We start from the raw sequence: 21,055 nt of genomic DNA on the forward strand, positions 1-21,055 counted from the left end.
ATTGTACAGAAAATAGCTTAAAATGTAAAAAAAAATAGACAAAACTAAGCAAAAATACAATAAAAATACTAAAAATTTGAAATATTATTGTAATGTAAAACATTTCTGTGTGAATCTGTGTTAAAGTGTAATTTATGTCTGTGATGCTCCGCTGTATTTTCAGCATCATTCCTCCAGTCTTCAGTGTCACATGATCTTCAGAAATCATGAAAATATGATAATTTACTGCTTAAGGTGTGTGTGAGTATATATTATTTATGATAATTATTATTCAAGTAGTAAATGAATTATTAAATAAATAATTAAATATAAAACATTTTTTACAGTGATTTATCATGTGACCTTGATCATTCAGTTTTTGCAAAACTCTCAAAACCTGAAGTCATGAAGCTCATGAACTGCAGCAGATACAGTGTTTAATCTGAGACATATTAAACAGTGTGTTTGCTGCGAAAACAAATAAAAGCCACCTGCTGAGTCAATGCCAAACTATAAACTTATAATGCTAATCAGGTTGTGACTAGCAGGGATACAGCCATGGCCGGTAAACAACAATAAATTATATTTGCTACCTATCAGCGGAGTCAGTAATTGCAGCAGGTGCGCAATAAATTTTCAATAAATTAAAAGACTCAAATAGAGGACCCGTACAGGAGTGGGTTCAAAGTCTTGTAGAAACAGGCCAAACACACACTGAACAGCGAGATAAGAGTGGCTAACAGAAGCTACTCCGAAAAGTTTTCAAGCAACAGCCCTGCATCAGTGAGGAAGGGCCTGAAAGCCGACCCCAAGCACTGTGGAGAATCAGCTTTTAGCCAACGGTTTGAATGAGTTTTACAGCAGGTTTGAAAAGCCTGGTCTCACCAAAATAACCGGGCTAAATGACTACAGAACTGGTGCTTTAACATCTGTGGCCATGAAGTCATTTGAAAGACTGGTCCTGGCCTACTTGAAGGACATTACCGCACTCTTGCTGGATCCTCTTCAGTTTGCTTAAGGAGCAAACAGATCTGTGAATGATGCGGTCAACACTGGACTGCACTACATCCTGCAACACCTCGACAGACCTGGGAATTATTCATGGATCTTATTTGTTGAGTTCAGCTCCACCTTCAACACCATCATCCCAGACACCTTCAGAGTAACCTCACACAGCTCTCTGTGCCCCCTCCAACTGTCAGTGGATCACCAGCTTCCTGACAGACAGCAGCTAGTGAGGCTGGGAAAACCCACATCAGCACTGGTGCCCCCCAGGGCTCTGTCCTCTCCCCACTCCACTTCTCCCTCTACACCAACGACTGCACCTCTACTGACCCCGCTGTCAAGCTCCTGAAGTTTGCAGATGACACTAAAGCCATTGGCCTCATCCAGGGTGGTTAAGCAGCAAAAACACACACACAGCAAATTCCTTGTTTGCACACACTTGGCAAATCAAGCTCATTCTGATTCTGACGGCACATCAGATATACATCATAATCAATGCAGCGGCGGAGCGGTTTCACCTTCTCAACTCTTGATGTTAAAGCAGAGCATTTCAAATGCACCTGCGGCGCTGACCTGATTCATGACTTCAGCTGGAGATGGAGATCTGGAACTCGCAGAAAACACATTCTTTCTGTCGCGCTTTAATTTAAGGTTGTTTTATTTGAGCTCCAAACAAACCCAAAGATCAGTTAAAGGAAACATCATTTACAGCCTCTGCTCAATAAAACATTATATAATATTATAAATGTAATTTCTGAGGAAAAAAGTCTGAATAGTGTGCTGATGCAGGTGTGTTTTTAACATCTTTTAATGATGAGAGCTGAGAAGCTTAAACCTTCTCACTGATGCTGCATAATTTCTGGATTATTTGAGTAATGCTCACCTGGAGACAGGTGTGACGTAGTTTCCTGGGAAAACTCCAGACCCTCCGGAGCGCAGCGATGTGCCTTTGAACCATCCGTCCTGACACTTCTCCATCACGCGGTACATCTCGCCCTTCCGCAGCTCCATCTCATCTGCCTTCTGCGGTTTGTATGCGTACATGGCCAGATATCTGCAGGTGAAGAGAAAGATTCATGAGCGAAGCGTGTTCCTGACGCAGTGTGTGTGTGGAGACTTGATCAGCTCTGACAGCAGCATTTTATTACATCGAGTCCAGAGTCTGTTATTAAAACACTGAGCGATTTCATTACAGCCGCATCAATCACAGGAAGAGCGGAAGAACAGAGCGGCTCAAAATATAGACCACTGACCTACTGATGGACACACACACACACACACAGACTGAAGTCATCCTTCACAAACTCACACACACACATACACAAACACTGACACACACACTCACACACACTAACACACACAGACACACACACACACACACACACACACACTGAAGTCATCCTTCACAAACTCACACACACACATAGAAAGGAGCTATTTGAAGTAGTTTTAAATGTAAGTCCAGGTCTGTGTGGAGCAGCATGAACAGCAGCGCTGCATTAGATCATCATCACTCACATGTTGAGAGGCAGCTGGACTTTAGCCGCGGCGAGCAGCTCTCCGGTTGTTGACGTGACACGCGGTGGAACTGAAGCTGCTGCATTTACTGCGACTGAAGAGTCCTGTGAAGACAACAGATCACACACACACAGACACACACAAACACACACACACATATATTTGTCAAAAAACATTGTATGGTTCAAAATTATTGATTTTTATTTTATGCCAAAAATCATTAGGATATTAAGTAAAGATCATGTTCATGAAGATTAGTAAATCTCTTACCGTAAATATATTAAAACTGAATTTTTGATTAGTAATATGCATTGCTAAGAACTTCATTTGAACAACTTAAAATATAATTTTCTCAATATTTCGATTTTTTGCTCCATCAGATTCCAGATTTTCAAAAAGTTGTATCTCAGACAAATATTGTCCTCTGAACAAACCACACATCACTGGAGAGATGATTTATTCATCTTTCAGATTATGTATAAATCCCAGATTTGAAAAACTGACACTTAAGACGGGTTTTGTGCTCCAGGGTCACATGTATCTATAGATCTATCTATCACCTTTAAACTGAACCGATCGTTCTGAGCGCGTCTCTAATGGGCTCCTGCAGCTGCTGATGCATTATGGGAGTTATAAATGCACATGATCCGTCTGTTTCACTCATGTTGACCTTTGACCTCAGAACACTAATGGAGCCCACCGCTATTACTCGAACATACCAGCTGAGCCCAGGTCAGAGGTCAAGAGGCCTATAACTCTATTATATATATATATTTATGACTCTGAATTTACTGTGACAAGATGATCTGATTATATCTGATAATCATTCATTATAGTCAAATAGATTCAACATTTTTCATAAATGAAGAAAAATACAGTAATAAATCTATTTTAAATAACCATGGCACGTTTATGCTGTTTTTCAATACAGAAAGAATTAATGTTATTTTAGTATGATTGACATCATTATTATTAAAGTTGTTTCTAATATACAGTATATATTTATATTTAATTGAGATTTAATTCATTTTTTGTATTTTTCCTTAAATTTTAGCTAAAGTTTTAGTAATGTTGTTGTGTTTTACAAAAATCATACACAGCAATCTTGACCTACATATATAAATATATATATATATTCCCAAAACTATACACACACACACATATATTCATTTTGAGTAATGATGTGAATGAATCAAGCAGTTAAGAGTTTTGATTTGACTGACTTAAAAGGACAGTTTAAACTGAATCACATAAATGAATCAAAGTTGTTATCAAATAATCTGAACACTCTCTTATTCACGAGATGATGATGACTCATGGAACTAGTCCAATCTTTCATTGGCCAGTAAAAAATTCTTAAATCACTGTGAATCAAACACACTTGATGCTGAATCTGAACTGAATCAACAACACAGAGAATCTCATTCACTGTCAATCAGCCGAATGTTCGTCTGTGCAGCTGAACTGAACGAATCACAACAAAAGGAAGTAAATAGGGACATAAGGCCCTAAGGAGCCGCTAATTAGAGCCATTCAGATTCATTAGAGATGCAGGAGAGGGTGAAGAGTCACAGAAACAACTGTAGTAACGAAGACTAACACAACGAACCAAATCACATACAGACTCATCTTTACCACTGCAGCGAATGAATGAATCAGTACTACAAGACTACAAAAAGACAGAATTCATTTTTTCCCTGGAGGACAGGTGTGTGTGTGCCTGTACCTGTGTGGCAGGTGTGTATGTGTGTGTGTGTGTGTGTCTGTACCTGTGTGACAGGTGTGTTGGAGGTCAGGTGTGTGTGTGTGTTGGTCTGTACCTGTGTGGCAGGTGCGCTGGAGGACAGGTGTGTGTGTGTGTGTCTGTACCTCTGTAGCAGCTGTGTTGGAGGACAGGTGTGTGTGTGTGTGTCTGTACCTGTGTGGCAGCTGTGCTGGAGGACAGGTGTGTGTGTGTGTGTGTGTGTGTCTGTACCTGTGTGGCAGGTGCGCTGGAGGACAGGTGTGTGTGTGTGTGTGTGTGTGTGTCTGTACCTGTGTGGCAGGTGCGTTGGAGGACAGGTGTGTGTGTGTGTGTGTGTGTGTGTGTGTGTGTGTGTGTCTGTACCTGTGTGGCAGGTGTGCTGGAGGACAGGTGTGTGTGTGTGTGTGTCTGTTTATACCTGTGTGGCAGGTGCGCTGGAGGACAGGTGTGTGTGTGTCTGTACCTGAGTGGCAGGTGCGCTGGAGGATAGGTGTGTGTGTGTGTGTGTGTTGGTCTGTACCTGTGTGGCAGGTGCGCTGGAAGACAGGTGTGTGTGTGTGTGTGTGTGTGTGTGTGTGTGTGTGTGTGTTTGTCTGTACCTGTGTGGCAGGTGCGCTGGAGGACAGGTGTGTGTGTGTGTGTGTCTGTACCTGTGTGGCAGGTGCGCTGGAGGACAGGTGTGTGTGTCTGTACCTGTGTGGCAGGTGTGCTGGAGGACAGGTGTGTGTGTGTCTGTCTATACCTGTGTGGCAGGTGCGCTGGAGGACAGGTGTGTGTGTGTCTGTACCTGAGTGGCAGGTGCGCTGGAGGATAGGTGTGTGTGTTGGTCTGTACCTCTGTGGCAGGTGCGCTGGAGGACAGGTGTGTGTGTGTGTCTGTACCTGTGTGGCAGGTGTGCTGGAGGACAGGTGTGTGTGTGTGTGTGTGTGTGTGTCTATACCTGTGTGGCAGGTGCGCTGGAGGATAGGTGTGTGTGTGTGTGTGTGTTGGTCTGTACCTGTGTGGCAGGTGCGCTGGAGGACAGGTGTGTGTGTGTGTCTGTACCTGAGTGGCAGGTGTGCTGGAGGATAGGTGTGTGTGTTGGTCTGTACCTGTGTGGCAGGTGCGCTGGAGGACAGGTGTGTGTGTGTGTGTCTGTACCTGTGTGGCAGGTGTGCTGGAGGACAGGTGTGTGTGTGTGTGTGTGTGTCTGTCTATACCTGTGTGGCAGGTGCGCTGGAGGACAGGTGTGTGTGTGTCTGTACCTGAGTGGCAGGTGCGCTGGAGGATAGGTGTGTGTGTTGGTCTGTACCTGTGTGGCAGGTGCGCTGGAGGACAGGTGTGTGTGTGTGTCTGTACCTGTGTGGCAGGTGTGCTGGAGGACAGGTGTGTGTGTGTGTGTGTGTGTGTGTGAGTGTGTCTATACCTGTGTGGCAGGTGCGCTGGAGGACAGGTGTGTGTGTCTATACCTGTGTGGCAGGTGCGCTGGAGGATAGGTGTGTGTGTGTGTGTGTCTGTACCTGTGTGGCAGGTGCGCTGGAGGATAGGTGTGTGTGTGTGTGTGTTGGTCTGTACCTGTGTGGCAGGTGCGCTGGAGGACAGGTGTGTGTGTGTGTGTGTCTGTACCTGTGTGGCAGGTGTGCTGGAGGACAGGTGTGTGTGTGTGTGTGTGTGTGTGTGTGTCTATACCTGTGTGGCAGGTGCGCTGGAGGACAGGTGTGTGTGTCTATACCTGTGTGGCAGGTGCGCTGGAGGATAGGTGTGTGTGTGTGTGTGTGTGTGTGTGTCTATACCTGTGTAGCAGGTGCGCTGGAGGACAGGTGTGTGTGTCTATACCTGTGTGGCAGGTGCGCTGGAGGATAGGTGTGCGTGTGTGTGTCTGTACCTGTGTGGCAGGAGCGCTGGAGGACAGGTGAGGGCAGTCTGCGATGCGAGCAGCGGCGCGGGGGTCTGAGGAGCTGATGAGTACAGGTGCGCTGATCTCCATCGAGTGACGGTTGTTCCCCATCACCTGCGCCGTGCGCTGCGTCACACTGAGTGCCGTGAACGAGTGCCGCTTCTTGGCATTCTTCTTCCCCTCGGCGTGTCTGTGCACGGCGTTCCCGTTACAGCTGACGGCTGCGGGAGACGTGGGCTCTGCGCTCGGAACCGGGGCCGTGGAAGGTTTGTCCATCTCCATCAGCTGCTTCGCCGATTCATTCAACTGAGGATAAACACAGTTATTATTTTACACTTAGATCAGTAGTCTCTTCTGCTCAGCAAGGCTGCACATGTAATAAGTTACACTGCTCAGTTTAAAAAGTCTGTGCAGTCTGTATGATGTTTTATGTGAACATTAAGACAGGCTCGTATAGCTCCACTACTTAAGAAATCCACCCTCAACCCATCTCTTTTAGAGAACTACAGACCAGTTTCCCTTCTTCCTTTCATTGCAAAAACACTTGAACAAGCTGTGTTCAACCAAGTCTCTGCATTTCTCACACACAACAACCTCCTTGACAGCAACCAATCTGGCTTCAGAAGTGGACATTCAGCTGAGACGGCCTTGCTCTCAGTTGTTGAAGCTTTAAGACTGGCAAGAGCGGAATCCAAATCTTCAGTACTTATCCTGCTTGATCTGTCCACTGCTTTTGACACGGTTAACCACCAGATCCCGCACTCCAGTGGTTTGAGTCTTACCTATCAGATAGGTCCTTCAAGGTATCTTGGAGAGGTGAGGTGTCCAAGTCACAACATCTAACTACTGGGGTGCCTCAGGGCTCAGTTCTTGGACCACTTCTCTTCTCTGTCTACATGGCATCATTAGGTTTTGTCATTCAGAAACACGGCTTTTCATATCACTGCTATGCTAATGACACTCTACCTCTCATTCCATCCTGATGATCCGACGGTAGCTATTCACATCTCAGCTTGTCTAACAACATTTCTTGCTGGATGAAGGACCATCACCTTCAGCTTAACCCTCTGGAGTAGACACGTGATGAGGCATTTTCTCCTGATAACCCCGAAAAGAACTAACATTACACTTTCAGTTTTGATCGTACAGACAAGAGCAATACATCAATAGAATCTGTATAGGGTGTACTTTTATTTGTATACAGACATAATAACAACAAAACTTTGTGCATTTATAAAATAAAGACACACAAACAAAGTGTGCTGTCTGCAGCCTTTGTCTGCATTGATCTTCACTTACAAATGCGTCATTGAAATGAACTATAACTCAACGAAGCGACATGAGAGATACATCTATAGAAAGCCTGACATGTCTACCTTTATTACCGAAAACAAATATTCTGTGATGAAGCAATCCATATGAAAACAACGCGATGTCCGTTTTTCACGTCTCCCTTCATTATCTTCTAATGTGACCACGCCCCCGCGCTGAGCGCCCTATTCAGATTCTAATGTTTCACTGAAGCGCGTGGCTTGAATACGCCCATAACAGAAGACAATGCAGCCAGACTGTTCTTCAAGTTTTTTTTTATTTTACTGTTTGCTTCGCAATGAAAGGAATAAGACATAATTCACCCCAAGAAGATGTGATGTGGTTGAGGATTTGAGATTTGGATTTCCTCAGAAAAAAAGAATGAAGCGCTTTATTCAGCAAAGATCATAAACATGAGTAAGTCTCTACTGGTCTACTCTACTGTACTAGTTTTCACATAATGTGTAAACATTGTACTAGTTAGATTTTTTCCAAACTATAATTCTTGACTAAATGTATAATCAAGTGAAACATTATGAAGTTTCAATAAAAGTATCCACTACTATACCATTCAAAAGCTTGATGTAAATAATATAAATGTACCAAATAAATCTAAATGTAACAAATGTAACAAACTATGCTGTTCTTTCAATTTATCAAAAAAAAAACTTTAAGTAATATACTATAATATAAGTAAGTTTATGTAATATATGATATAATACAATAGTAATATATTTCTGGTACAATCTCTTCAAGTTAAAGCAGACGTTTGTTTTGGCTGGTTCTAGTGAAGAGCTTTGAGTTCCATGTGTGCAGTTGTTTCTTCGTTTTTGTTTTCCTTTCTGAAATCAAACACTTTTTTTAGTAACATTGCTTTAATTGATAATCAATTTACAGCTTTTTCCTGAGTCCTCAATGTCAAAACTATGACTAATTAAAGCCAATGACATCATCTGGCAGGAAGGGACATAATTTTTGTGGGAAACTGACATCAGTTTTGCTTCACTTAAAACAATCATTATGACAGGTTATCCTACTATAATGAATCAATATGCAAATGTTTTTATGTAATCGGACTAAACTGATGTCTTGATGAATAGAAACACAAACAAAAGCAGATGTGATGGTGTGCAGCCAACAAACAGATCAAAAGTGACTGGAGCCCTTTGTTTCAACTGACAGTCCTGCATTCATAAATATGATAATAATATGCAAGTATCATGTAAATGAGGCTGATTGATGGACCCCACAGACCTGGTGAGGGTCTCTGCAGATGAACACCGAAGCCTTCTGAAGGTCATAACATTATTACTCTGAGATGAGATGGTCAGAGCACATTAATTGCATGCATAACGTGTGTGTGTGGTCACGTTACAACCGATCTGACACCACAAGCAGTTTAGGACAAAGACCAGGAAATATTGAGCATTGACATCATGTTTAATTGTGGAAACAACCGTGTGATTAGTGACGTGCTTGTTGTTTCTGGAGGGTCCCGTTACTCCCGTTCACTGGTTTGTTAGGAGCCCAGCTCGTTAGCACAGCCGTGAACTTTGAAATGTGGTTAATATAGGTCAAGCTCTGGCTTCAGTCACACGGGGAAGTGAACGTTCAGACGCTTTGCCGCGTGCAGGGTGCTGCTAATTGTGCTAATAATAGAGCCCATCACGCTGTGTAATTACACCACGGGAAGACGACAAAAAGAAAATCACACAGCAGCAAATGTGCAGTGGAATAATGACAGGCTGTCAGACGCGTACAGAAATAACTCGTAGTGTGAGCCGCACGAGCACAATCTGAGGGAATAAACCCTGCGCTATCAACAGCTATTGTGTCAAGTCTGTTTTAACATGTAGACTTCACGTGAATCTGTGCATGAGTGCGTGTGTGTATAAGATCATGTGGGTTGTGAGTGTGAATGTGAGTATGTATATAAGTGCATGTGAGTGTGCATGTGTGTATAAGTGCATGTGAGTGTGCATGTGTGTGAATGTGTAAGTGTGTGTGAGTGTGCATGTGTTTATAAGTGCATGTGAGTGTGCATGTGAGTACCTCAAGGCTCAGTACTAGGGCCGCTACTCTTCACGCTTTATATGTTACCCTTGGGAGATATCATCAGGAAACATGGTGTTAGCTTTCACTGTTATGCTGATGATACTCAGCTCTATATTTCTTTGCAGCCCGGTGAAACACACTAATTTGAAAAACTAATGGATTGCATAGTCGATATAAAAAACTGGATGACGAGTAATTTCTTACTGCTAAATTCTGAAAAAACAGAGGTGTTAATTATAGGACCTAAAAACTCTGCTTGTAATAACCTAGAACACTGTCTAAGACTTGATGGTTGCTCTGTCAATTCTTCGTCATTATTAGGAACCTAGGTGTGCTATTTGATTGCAATCTTTCCTTAGAAAGCCACATTTCTAGCATTTGTAAAACTGCATTTTTTCCATCTCAAAAATATATCTAAATTATGGCCTATGCTCTCAATGTCAAATGCAGAAATGTTAATCCATGCATTTATGACCTCAAGGTTAGATTATTGTAATGCTTTATTGGGTGGTTGTTCTGCACGCTTAGTAAACAAACTACAGCTAGTCCAAAATGCAGCAGCAAGAGTTCTTACTAGAACCAGGAAGTATGACCATATTAGCCCGGTCCTGTCAACACTGCACTGGCTCCCTATCAAGCATCGCATAGATTTTAAAATATTGCTTATTACTTATAAAGCCCTGAATGGTTTAGCACCTCAGTATTTGAATGAGCTCCTTTTACATTATAATCCTCTGTTTAAATTATAAAACTCAGGCAATTTGATAATACCTAGAATATCAAAATCAACTGCAGGCGGCAGATCCTTTTCCTATTTGGCGCCCAAACTCTGGAATAACCTACCTAACATTGTTCGGGAGGCAGACACACTCTTGCAGTTTAAATCTAGATTAAAGACCCATCTCTTTAACCTGGCATACACATAACATACTAATATGCTTTTATTAATCCAAATCTGTTAAAGGATTTTTAGGCTGCATTAATTAGGTAAACCGGAACCGGAAACACTTCCCATAACACCCTATGTACTTGCTACATCATTAGAAGAATGGCATCTACGCTAATATTTGTCTGTTTCTCTCTTGTTCCGAGGTCACCGTAGCCACCAGATCCAGTCTGTGTCCAGATCAGAGGGTCACTGCAGTCACCCGGATCCAGTACGTATCCAGACCAGATGCTGGATCAGCACCTAGAAAGGACCTCTACAACCCTGAAAGACAGCGGAGACCAGGACAACTAGAGCCCCAGATACAGATCCCGTGTAAAGACCTTGTCTCAGAGGAGCACCAGGACAAGACCACAGGAAACAGATGATTCTTCTGCACAATCTGATTTTGCTGCAGCCTGGAATTGAACTACTGGTTTCGTCTGGTCAGAGGAGAACTGGCCCCCCAACTGAGCCTGGTTTCTTCCAAGGTTTTTTTCTCCATTCTGTCACCGATGGAGTTTCGGTTCCTTGCCGCTGTTGCCTCTGGCTTGCTTAGTTGGGGACACTTCATCTACAGCGATATCGTTGACTTGATTGCAAATAAATGCACAGACACTATTTAACTGAACAGAGATGACATAACTGAATTCAATGATGAACTGCCTTTAACTATCATTTTTGCATTATTGACACTGTTTTCCTAATGAATGTTGTTCAGTTGCTTTGACGCAATGTATTTTGTTTAAAGCGCTATATAAATAAAGGTGACATTGACATTGACATGTGTGTGAATGTGTAAGTGTGTGTGAGTGTGCATGTGTGTATAAGTGCATTTGAGTGTGCATGTGTGTGAATGTGTAAGTGTGTGTGAGTGTGCATGTATGTACAAACCCGATTCCAAAAAAGTTGGGACACTGTACAAATTGTGAATAAAAAAAGGAATGGAATAATTTACAAATCTCAAACTTATATTTTATTCATAAAAGAATATAGATACCATATAAAAAGTTGGAAAGTGAGACATTTTGAAATGTCATGTAAAATATTGGCACATTTTGGATTTCATGAGAGCTACTAATTCCAAAAAAGTTGGGACAGGTAGCAATAAGAGGCCGGAAAAAAGTTAAATGTACATATAAGGAACAGCTGGAGGACCAATTAGCAACTTATTAGGTCAATTGGCAACATGATTGGGTATAAAAGAGCCTCTCAGAGTGGCAGTGTCTCTCAGAAGTCAAGATGGGCAGAGGATCACCAATTCCCCCAATGCTGCGGCAAAAAATAGTGGAGCAATATCAGAAAGGAGTTTCTCAGAGAAACATTACAAAGAGTTTGAAGTTATCATCATCTACAGTGCATAATATCATCCAAAGATTGAGAGAATCTGAAACAATCTCTGTGTGTAAGGGTCAAGGCTGGAAAACCATACTGGATGCCCGTGATCTTCGGCTCTTAGACGGCACTGCATCACATACAGGAATGCTACTTTAATAAAAATAATAACATGGGCTCAGGAATACTTCCAGAAAACATTGCCGTTAACACAATCCACTGTGCCATTCGCCGTTGCCGGCTAAAACTCTATAGGTCAAAAAAGAAGCCATATCTAAACATGATCCAGAAGCGCAGTTGTTTTCTCTGGGCCAAGGCTCATTTAAAATGAACTGTGGCAAAGTAGAAAACTGTTCTGTGGTCAGACTAATCAAAATTCGAAGCTCTTTTTGGAAAACTGGGACACCATGTCATCTGGACTAAAGAGGACAAGGACAACCCAAGTTGTTATCAGCGCTCAGTTCAGAAGCTGCATCTCTGATGGTATGGGGTTGCATGAGTGCATGTGGCAAGGGCAGCTTACACATCTGGAAAGGCACCATCAATGCTGAAAGGTATATCCAAGTTCTAGAACAACATATGCTCTCATCCAGACCTCGTCTCTTTCAGGCAAGACCTTGCATTTTCCAACATGACAATGCCAGACCACATACTGCATCAATTACAACATCATGGCTGTGTAGAAGAAGGATCCGGGTACTGAAATGGCCAGCCTACAGTCTAGATCTTTCACCCATAGAAAACATTTGGTGCATCATAAAGAGGAAGATGTGACAAAGAAGACCTAAGACAGTTGAGCAACTAGATGCCTGTATTAGACAAGAATGGGACAACATTCCTATTCCTAAACTTGAGCAACTTGTCTCCTCAGTCCCCAGACGTTTGCAGACTGTTATAAAAAGAAGAGGGGATGCCACACACTGGTAAACATGGCCTTGTCCCAACTTTATTGAGATGTGTTGATGCCATGACATTTAAAATCAACGTATTTTTCCCTGAATATTATACATATTCTCAGTTAAAACATTTGATATGTCTTCTATGTTGTATTCTGAATAAAATATTGAAATTTGAAACCTCCACATCATTGCATTCTGTTTTTATTCACAATTTGTACAGTGTCCCAACTTTTGTGGAATCGGGTTTGTATGAGAGTATGAGTGTGTGTATGTGTGTGTGTGTGTGTGTATAAGTGCCTGTGAGGGTCCACACATGTATGGAAGTGTGTGAGTGTGAATATATGTGTGTGAATGTATAAGTAAACATTAATGTGCATGTGTATGTATAAGTGTGTGTGAGTGTGCTTGTGTGTTTGTGAATGTGTATAAATGTATGCATGTTTTTGTGTGCGAGTGTGTGTTTGTGTGTGTGAGCATACATGTGTGTGTATGGGAGTGTGTGCCAGTTTGCATGTGTGTTTGAGTGTTAGTGTGTGTTCTCATTAAATTCTCATTAAAAAAAAGCTTCATATTATTCATGCATTTTCTTACATTCTTATTATTTTCTTTTGATTGATTGATCAAGCTCTAGTCATATCCCAGCACTCCTTGCAGCGGCGCTCCACGCCACACTTTACAGCACAATAAAACACCAGTGAGAAGATCCCAGATCAGATCAAGCCAAGGAGCTCGATTACACCATTTACATCATTAAAACCCCAGCGTGATTGAGCCTCGAGGACAGATTCTAAATGAGGTGAAGAGGAGAAAAATGATAAACATCTTTTATTTTCCCATTTTCATCCGTTGATCGCGGGGGCAGAGGAGTTTGAGTTCCTGCACTAATCATACTGAGAGAAATCCATGAGTTATGAGTCAAATAAGCAACGTTCAGCTGATGAGTTCAGAAGAAATAAAGCACTGGCAGCAGCTTCGGATCAGAGAGTGAACGATTAAAGGAAGAGTCCACTCAGAAATGAAAATACTGTAATGTAAATGTGTTCATCCTCAGGTCATTTGTTTTTAACTCAAACACATAGAGTCTATAATCCATAATAACACTTCCTCCAGTGAAGAAGTGCATCTGCTGTTGTCTCTCACAGATTAGTTTAGAGCTGTTTAAACGCTGCTTGATCTGTGCAGATTTCTCTCCTGATTCAGACCAGAACACTTTTTCACTGGAGGAAGTGTTATTATGGATTATAGACTCTATGTGTTTGAGTTAAAATCATCTTAATGCTGGATGTGTTTCATCTTTTGTCTTCTCCAGATGTTCACTGATGGACTGGAGTGCTGTGGATTATTGTGATGTTTTTATCAGACTCTCGTTCTGACGGCACCCATTCACTGCAGAGCATCCACTGATGAGACACTGATGCAGTGCTACATTTCTACAAACCTGATGAAGACACAAACTCATCCTGATCGTCAAATGACATGACGATGAGCATATTTTTATCAAATGTTAATTTTTTTTAGTGAACTATTCCTTTAATGCTGTCAAAATAATATTTTAAAAGGACATTTCTCATAATACTGTTACACAGACCATTTTTTATCAAAATTGTAAACGTTTAATTCCCTGACCTGCTAAAGGACATCAGAACATCTCTCCTGTCCAAATCAATACACATTACCCATAATGCATCACTTGCACGTTTCTAAAACGACACACCGGTGCACGTACCTCCACGTATAAGATGGGAAAAATCCCGATTTTATCTCCCAGCATGCCTTCTGCCCAGTTATCGTCCACTCTTCGTATGACGGTGAGAATCTCGTCCTGAGAGAATAAACAGAGAAACATCACATTTCAATATTCACAACAGAATGAGAAATAAATCAGCCACTGCATATTAAATACTCAGATTTATATTAGCAGGATAATCTCACTTCTGTCTGTGTAGAAAACTAATCAGTTTATCTCTATCATACAGAAGCCAGTTAAGATCATCTCACAATTCTGACTCACTTTCTCTAAATTCTGAGTTTTATATATTGGAATAGAAAAATAAAAAAGTTAAGAAGCTCTACAGAAGACAATATTGTCAATTATTTAGATCAGTTGAAGAAGTGAAGTGAAGTGACATTCGGCCAAGTATGGTGACCCATACTCAGAATTTGTGCTCTGCATTTAACCCATCAGAAGTGCACACACACAGAGCAGTGAACACACACACACACTGTGAGCACACACCCGGAGCAGTGGGCATCATTTATGCTGCGGCGCCCAGGGAGCAGTTGGGGGTTCGATGCCTTGCTCAAGGGCACCTAAGTCGTGGTATTGAAGGTGGAGAGAGAACTGTACATGCACTCCCCCCACCCACAATTCCTGCCGGCCCGAGACTCGAACTCACAACCCTTCGATTGGGAGTCTGATTCTCTAACCATTAGGCCACGACTTCCCTCAGTTCAGTTCAGTTTAGAGACAGAGTTAATGTTGCATAATTCATCAATTTTGAAACAAATTCAGCTGTAAAGCAGCTCTAGAATTATTATAGTTGACAAAATTTTAATTTGAAACCATTACAAATTGTAAACAGATTTTTTTTTTTTTTACAAAAATCGGCTAGCTGCCAAGTCAACACTTCTTTACTTTAAGTTTAGTTTAATTTTGTTTAAACTGATGTGCCAAATAACTAAAATTAAATTTCTAAAAATGGCAAAAATGCAACAAAAACACTTGAAAATGAAGAAATAGAAACCAATTCGAAGTATTAATAAATCAATACTAGTATTTTATTGATATTGGAATAACTCTGTGTTTATTCAGATCAGTTCTGCTGAATCAGTGACTCTGAACTTGAATCTGATGATCTGATAAGAGCTCATCTGAATCGAGTGTTTAGCACGCAGATGTCTCTCTTCCTCCAGTGTGTGTCTTCAGGAGGACAGAGGATGCTTGTGCAGTAATGCATTCAGACGTCTGAGCGTGTGAGACTCTGTCACCATTCACTCTCCCTCCTGACTCACTCTCTTCTGTGCAACATTAAAGAACAGTGAAAGTCAATGGGGACCAATCTTGAATCTTATTTCACGTCACTATATTTACATTTGTGCATTTAGCAGATGCTTTTATTTAAAGCAACTTTAAATAAACTACTACAGAAACACTATTATTACTAGAAAGCTAGATCAGAAGCTAGATTTTATCATTGATACACTACAATAGTTTTGTTAATATTTTGAATTGGGTTGTATTTTTCGTATCTATCGTAATTTTAACGTCATTTTATTACTTTTTTATGTCTGCAGGGTTTTTATTATTTAAGTCATTTTAGTTATTTTATTACTTATTACTTATATTAAACTAAATGAAAATGAGAGAGAGAGAGAAATTAACACTTTTATTCAGTTAGGTGTCAGTAAAGACATTTTTAATGTCACAGAAGATTTCTATTAAAAATAAACGCTGTATTCTGAACTTTCTGTTCATCTGTGAATCCTGAAAAATAAAATGCATTAGTTTCCACCAAAATATTCCACAGCACAACTGTGTTCAACACTGATAATAATCAGAAATGTTTCTTGAGCAGTAAATCATCATATTATTCTGATTTCTGAAGATCATGTGGCACTGAAGACTGGAGGAATGATGCTGAAAATACAGCGGAGCATCACAGAAATAAATTACACTTTAACACAGATTCACACAGAAAACAGCTGATTTACTTTATAATAATATTTCTCTGTTTTTAATGTATTTTTGATCAGATAAATGCACCCCTGCTGAGCAGAAGAGACTCTTTCAGGACTGGAGCAGTGTTATGGTCAGTACCTTACTGAAGGTCAGGCAGTCTTTGTCCTGGTCTTTGTCTGTGACCTGGAAGTCGTAGAGAGCCTTCCCCTGCGGCGGTGTCTGGGACAGCGGGCGGATGCACTGGATGTAGCTCGCCGGGAGGAAGCCGTGGCTGCCGTTCAGCTCACCGTGGAACCAGTTCTCGTCCACCTTCCGTCGCAGGATGATGATGTCACCTTTACTGAACTTCAGGTCGCCCGCTTCTTTGCCCTCGTAGCTGTAGAGCGCTTGACCACACGGCAGCTGAGGAACGTTCTGGAGGACGGAGAGACAAAGACCAGAGACTGAAACACGGATCAAGAGCTTCAGTGACTCACGCCGGATTCAACAGTTCGGGAATCTTAACTATGACATCATGTGTGCTTAAAAATGATGAAAAGACACATGCGTATTTCTTTTTTAATCCTTAGACAAGCACAAGAAGCTTCTAGCACTAGTGCATGCTAATTATCGTTAAATAAAACCATACAAATTTATACAATAAACAAAAATGAACTAAAATATTATGAACAAGGTTATTTTATTTTAATTTGTTGTCAAGGCAGCATTTCTAAAATATGTTGTTTCATGTGTAGAACTAAAATTAGAACCATAAATGCTACATTCACAAAAAAAACACACAACAAAATGACAAAAACATTCAAATAATAAGAATAAATATAAGATATAAATGCATATATATATATATATATATATATATATAAAATACTATTCAAAATCTAAACAAAAACCATAATATTATATCAAAGACCATCACATCAAAAAATAAAAAAGGTTAAAAATCACAAAAACACACAACAAAATTAAAAATTTTAAAAAGATAAAAATAAATATGAATATAAAAAAATTAAAACATAAAAATGTATATCAAAATAAAATTCTAAATATAAGCAAAAAAATTATTAAAAAAAAAAAAACACACAACAAAATGACAAAAACTTCAAAATATAAAAATAAATATGAATATAAATATTAAAAAAAATTTAAAAACATAAAATTAGAAAATTCTAAACTAAACAAAAAATAAATCAACAAAAAATGGCATAAACACAACAAAATGATTAAAAGTTTAAAATTAGAATATAAAACAAATATAAATAATTTAAATATAAAATTATAAATATACACAAATGAAGCTCAAATATGGATATTTTGTGTAATTTATCATTCTCCTCCTGCTACAGAGGATGATGGGAAATAATCCGGCTAAATGTCTGTCAAGCTTTTCTTGCTCTTCATCAACATACGAGCAACTGTGCACAGACTCAACTGATCAGGTCATCTCAATTATAACCCATATCAGTCAGCTGAGTGTGATCCAGTGATGATGATGATGATGATGCTTCAGTAGACTCAAACACAGACTCCTGAGACGGTCTGAAATACCTCATCAATCAAAAACAAGCCCTAAACTCCTGAAAGAGTCTGAAATTCAGCAGAGATCTGATGCAACGCTGGGAAAGATCTGAGGAGCTCCTGATTTACTGTGATTTTACCACAGTTAATTAGGTTTCAGGCACTGTGCTTCACATCATCCTTAAAAATAGCCCTTGGCTCCTTACCCTGGTAAAATCACTGTAAAGCCCGGCTTGAGCGGATTATTGCTTTAATGCAAACAACTTGATGAATAATGCAGACTGTAAACACACTGTAAGTGCTGAGTTAATGATGCTTTTACATTAATTATGCATGGATACTCATGTTAAAAACATAAACACATATAGTTTAATTACAGCTACTGACACTCATTAATCAGCATTTATCATACTAGGTTTTTTTAACAGTTCAATAAACAAGAAGTTTATATCAATAATTTCCATTTTAGTGGCACAATATTTACAAAATATATAACAAACCAGATCCAAATGAAGTCACTACAGAGCCATCAGCAGTTTTGAACGAATCATTTGAATGATTGATTTCAGAGGTGGGTAGTAACGAGTTACATTTACTTCGTTACATTTACTTGAGTAATTTTTTGGGGTAACTAATACTTTTCGGAGTATATTTAAAGATGGGTACTTTATACTCTTACTTGAGTACATTTTTTGGGGAAAATCTGTACTTTTACTTCGTTACTGTGGGCGACGCTCCTCTCGTTACTTTATCTTAATGCAATTAATGTTATAAATGCTTCAGTTTATTCCAAATGCGCCGTCTACTTTTCTCTGGGCAATGAGCGATGCCCATTCGCGAATGATTCATTCTTTTGAGTCAATTCTGTTCAAAGGCTTGATCAAACCAATTGGCAAACGAGTGAATTGGTTCATGAATCAGTTTGAATGATTCGTTCAGTTCCCTGCCGCACGCGCTGAGCGTCTGAAGTGGTTCACTCGGAGTTGTAACGTTTAACATCAGCAGCGTTGAAAACGGGGCTATGGATCTGCACTGAATTGAAAGCAAATCTGCAAAGGCTATTATTTGCTTGCGATGGAGATCCTTATTAGATGAACACCGCGTGTGCTGTCTACTGTTTAACAGGTAATAACTTGGGCTACATTCGATTACAGTACACGATACCACTGTGACATTAGTTTGTTGTACGTGTGTGGCTTATAACAGAGGGGAGTCAAGTTGAATGCAGCTTCCAAAAGACAAAAAATAGCCGATTAAGATTTTATTAATTTTAATACAATCACACCGGTGCGAGTACGTTCAGCAAGTCATATCATCAGCTGCTAAATTCAGATCTGTGTTTGCTTGCTGGCGCTGCCAGAGATAGATTGGTGATGTCCGATTCGTGAACGAATCGTTCAATTTAACCGGCTCTTCTTAGTGAACCGGTTGGACCAGTTCACCAAATCGAACTGAATCGTTTGAAACGGTTTACGTCTCCAATAAGCATTAATCCACAAATTACTTAAGATGTTAACTTTTTTAACGTGACTGACACTCCCTCTGAGTCAGAATAAACCCGGAGTAATTCATTTACTCAAACAGTACACTGACTGAACTGCTGTGTAGTAGACCGAACTGAAGATGAACACCGAGCCGAGCCGAGCCAGATGACGAACGAACACGCCCACTGCTGGAGCAGTTCTCGTTCTCGAGTCAAGAGCCGGTTGCATCGGTTTTCGGATCACCAGTACAATGAACTGAGAATCGTTTCTGTCGGACGCGTCCGATTTGAGAACCGATGAACTGATGCTACTGCGCATGCGTGTAAAGTATTTCGGAAAGTGTGATAAAAGATCTATATACATTTTTATTATTATTATTATTTTTTTTTTAAGATGAATGTTTCTAATCTGTATATTGTAGATTATGTATAGGCCAGAGGGGGTTTCAGGGAAGTTGGACAATAATTAAGAACTCTAAAGACTCTATGTTTAATAGGAATAAGTGATGATTTATGAAATATGTGTACTGTATTTATAGTTAGTGATGACACATTCACAAATTGAGTTTGTAGTAAACAGAACATGAACACGAGCAGAGCAGCTGATGATACTGAACTGCAGCACGTGCCGGTTAGAGTGATTCTCGTTCTCGAGTCAAGAACCGGTTGCATCGGTGTTCGGATCACCAGTACACTGAACCAAAACCGTTTCTTTCGGACGTGTCTGTTTTGAGAACAGAGGAGCTGATGATACTGCGCATGCATGATTCAGCGTGAAGCCGACTGACTCACAGTGCGTCTGAACCGAACTGATTCTTTTGGTATTTGATTCTGAACTGATTCTGTGGAAAAGAATCGAACTTCCCATCACTAAGATAGATGTGTTTTTACAGCACTGCGCATTATAACCAATCACACAAGATTCTGTTGAGCTCTTGAATGCAATGGCCAATCAGAGGTGTTCAGATGAGTCATCGCTAAAGTCCCGGTGCTTCCTTCACTCGCTCGCTGACGGAATACCTCATTCTGGCGAATTCTCTCGTCAGAAACAACAAAGTGCAGATGTGTGTACGAATCTTTAATTAAGATATTGATTTCACAGTGTTAACAGTTTCAGTGATTTTAATGGGAGTTTCTGAGAGTGATTGAAATCTAGACTGTCAGTGAAAATGATCTTTAATAATGTAAATGTTATTTGCTCTCTTTCTGAACAATGAAAGATAAGTAGCAATATTTATATCACATTAACTTTCAATGTTAAATTCACATTTAATATAAAGTCAGTCGTATTAAAAATATGTTATGGCATGACACCTATATCTGTTACTTAAGTAAACAGACAGGGTTTTATAATAAATTACATAAATTGGAGTAAAGGATGATGAAATATATACATTTATACACACACACATACATTACATACATTTTATCTATATATCTAAATAAAATAGGCTCAGTATATATGACCCAAAGTAACTAGTAACTAACTACTTGAGTAGATTTTTTATCCGATACTCTTACTCAAGTAACTATTCAAGACTAGTACTTTTACTTTTACTTGAGTAAATATTTCTAGAAGTACTTTTACTTTTACTTGAGTACAGTTTTTGGGTACTCAGTTCAGTGAACGATTCAATTACTCAATCACAAAAAAAAAAATGCTTTATTACTTCCTGAATAAATTATCAGTTTGAAATGAGTCATTTGAGTGAATGATTCAATGATTCACTC

At 40.0% G+C, this 21,055-nt stretch overlaps 1 protein-coding gene across 1 annotated transcript in view; it reads right to left on the minus strand.

The window, feature by feature from the left end:
* LOC132153254 (E3 ubiquitin-protein ligase SH3RF3-like) overlaps window positions 1–21,055 on the minus strand; it is a 77,730-nt gene that overhangs the window by 12,038 nt on the left and 44,637 nt on the right. Inside the window, exons 2-6 of the mRNA XM_059562640.1 lie at window positions 16,465–16,740; window positions 14,374–14,469; window positions 6,111–6,428; window positions 2,503–2,606; window positions 1,868–2,038 (exon numbers count right to left, since the gene is read on the minus strand). Coding sequence (XP_059418623.1) covers window positions 1,868–2,038; window positions 2,503–2,606; window positions 6,111–6,428; window positions 14,374–14,469; window positions 16,465–16,740 — 965 coding nt within the window. The remainder of the gene's footprint in view (window positions 1–1,867; window positions 2,039–2,502; window positions 2,607–6,110; window positions 6,429–14,373; window positions 14,470–16,464; window positions 16,741–21,055) is intronic.

The sequence above is a fragment of the Carassius carassius genome, chromosome 11, assembly GCF_963082965.1.
Source record: "Carassius carassius chromosome 11, fCarCar2.1, whole genome shotgun sequence".
NCBI lineage: Eukaryota > Metazoa > Chordata > Actinopteri > Cypriniformes > Cyprinidae > Carassius > Carassius carassius.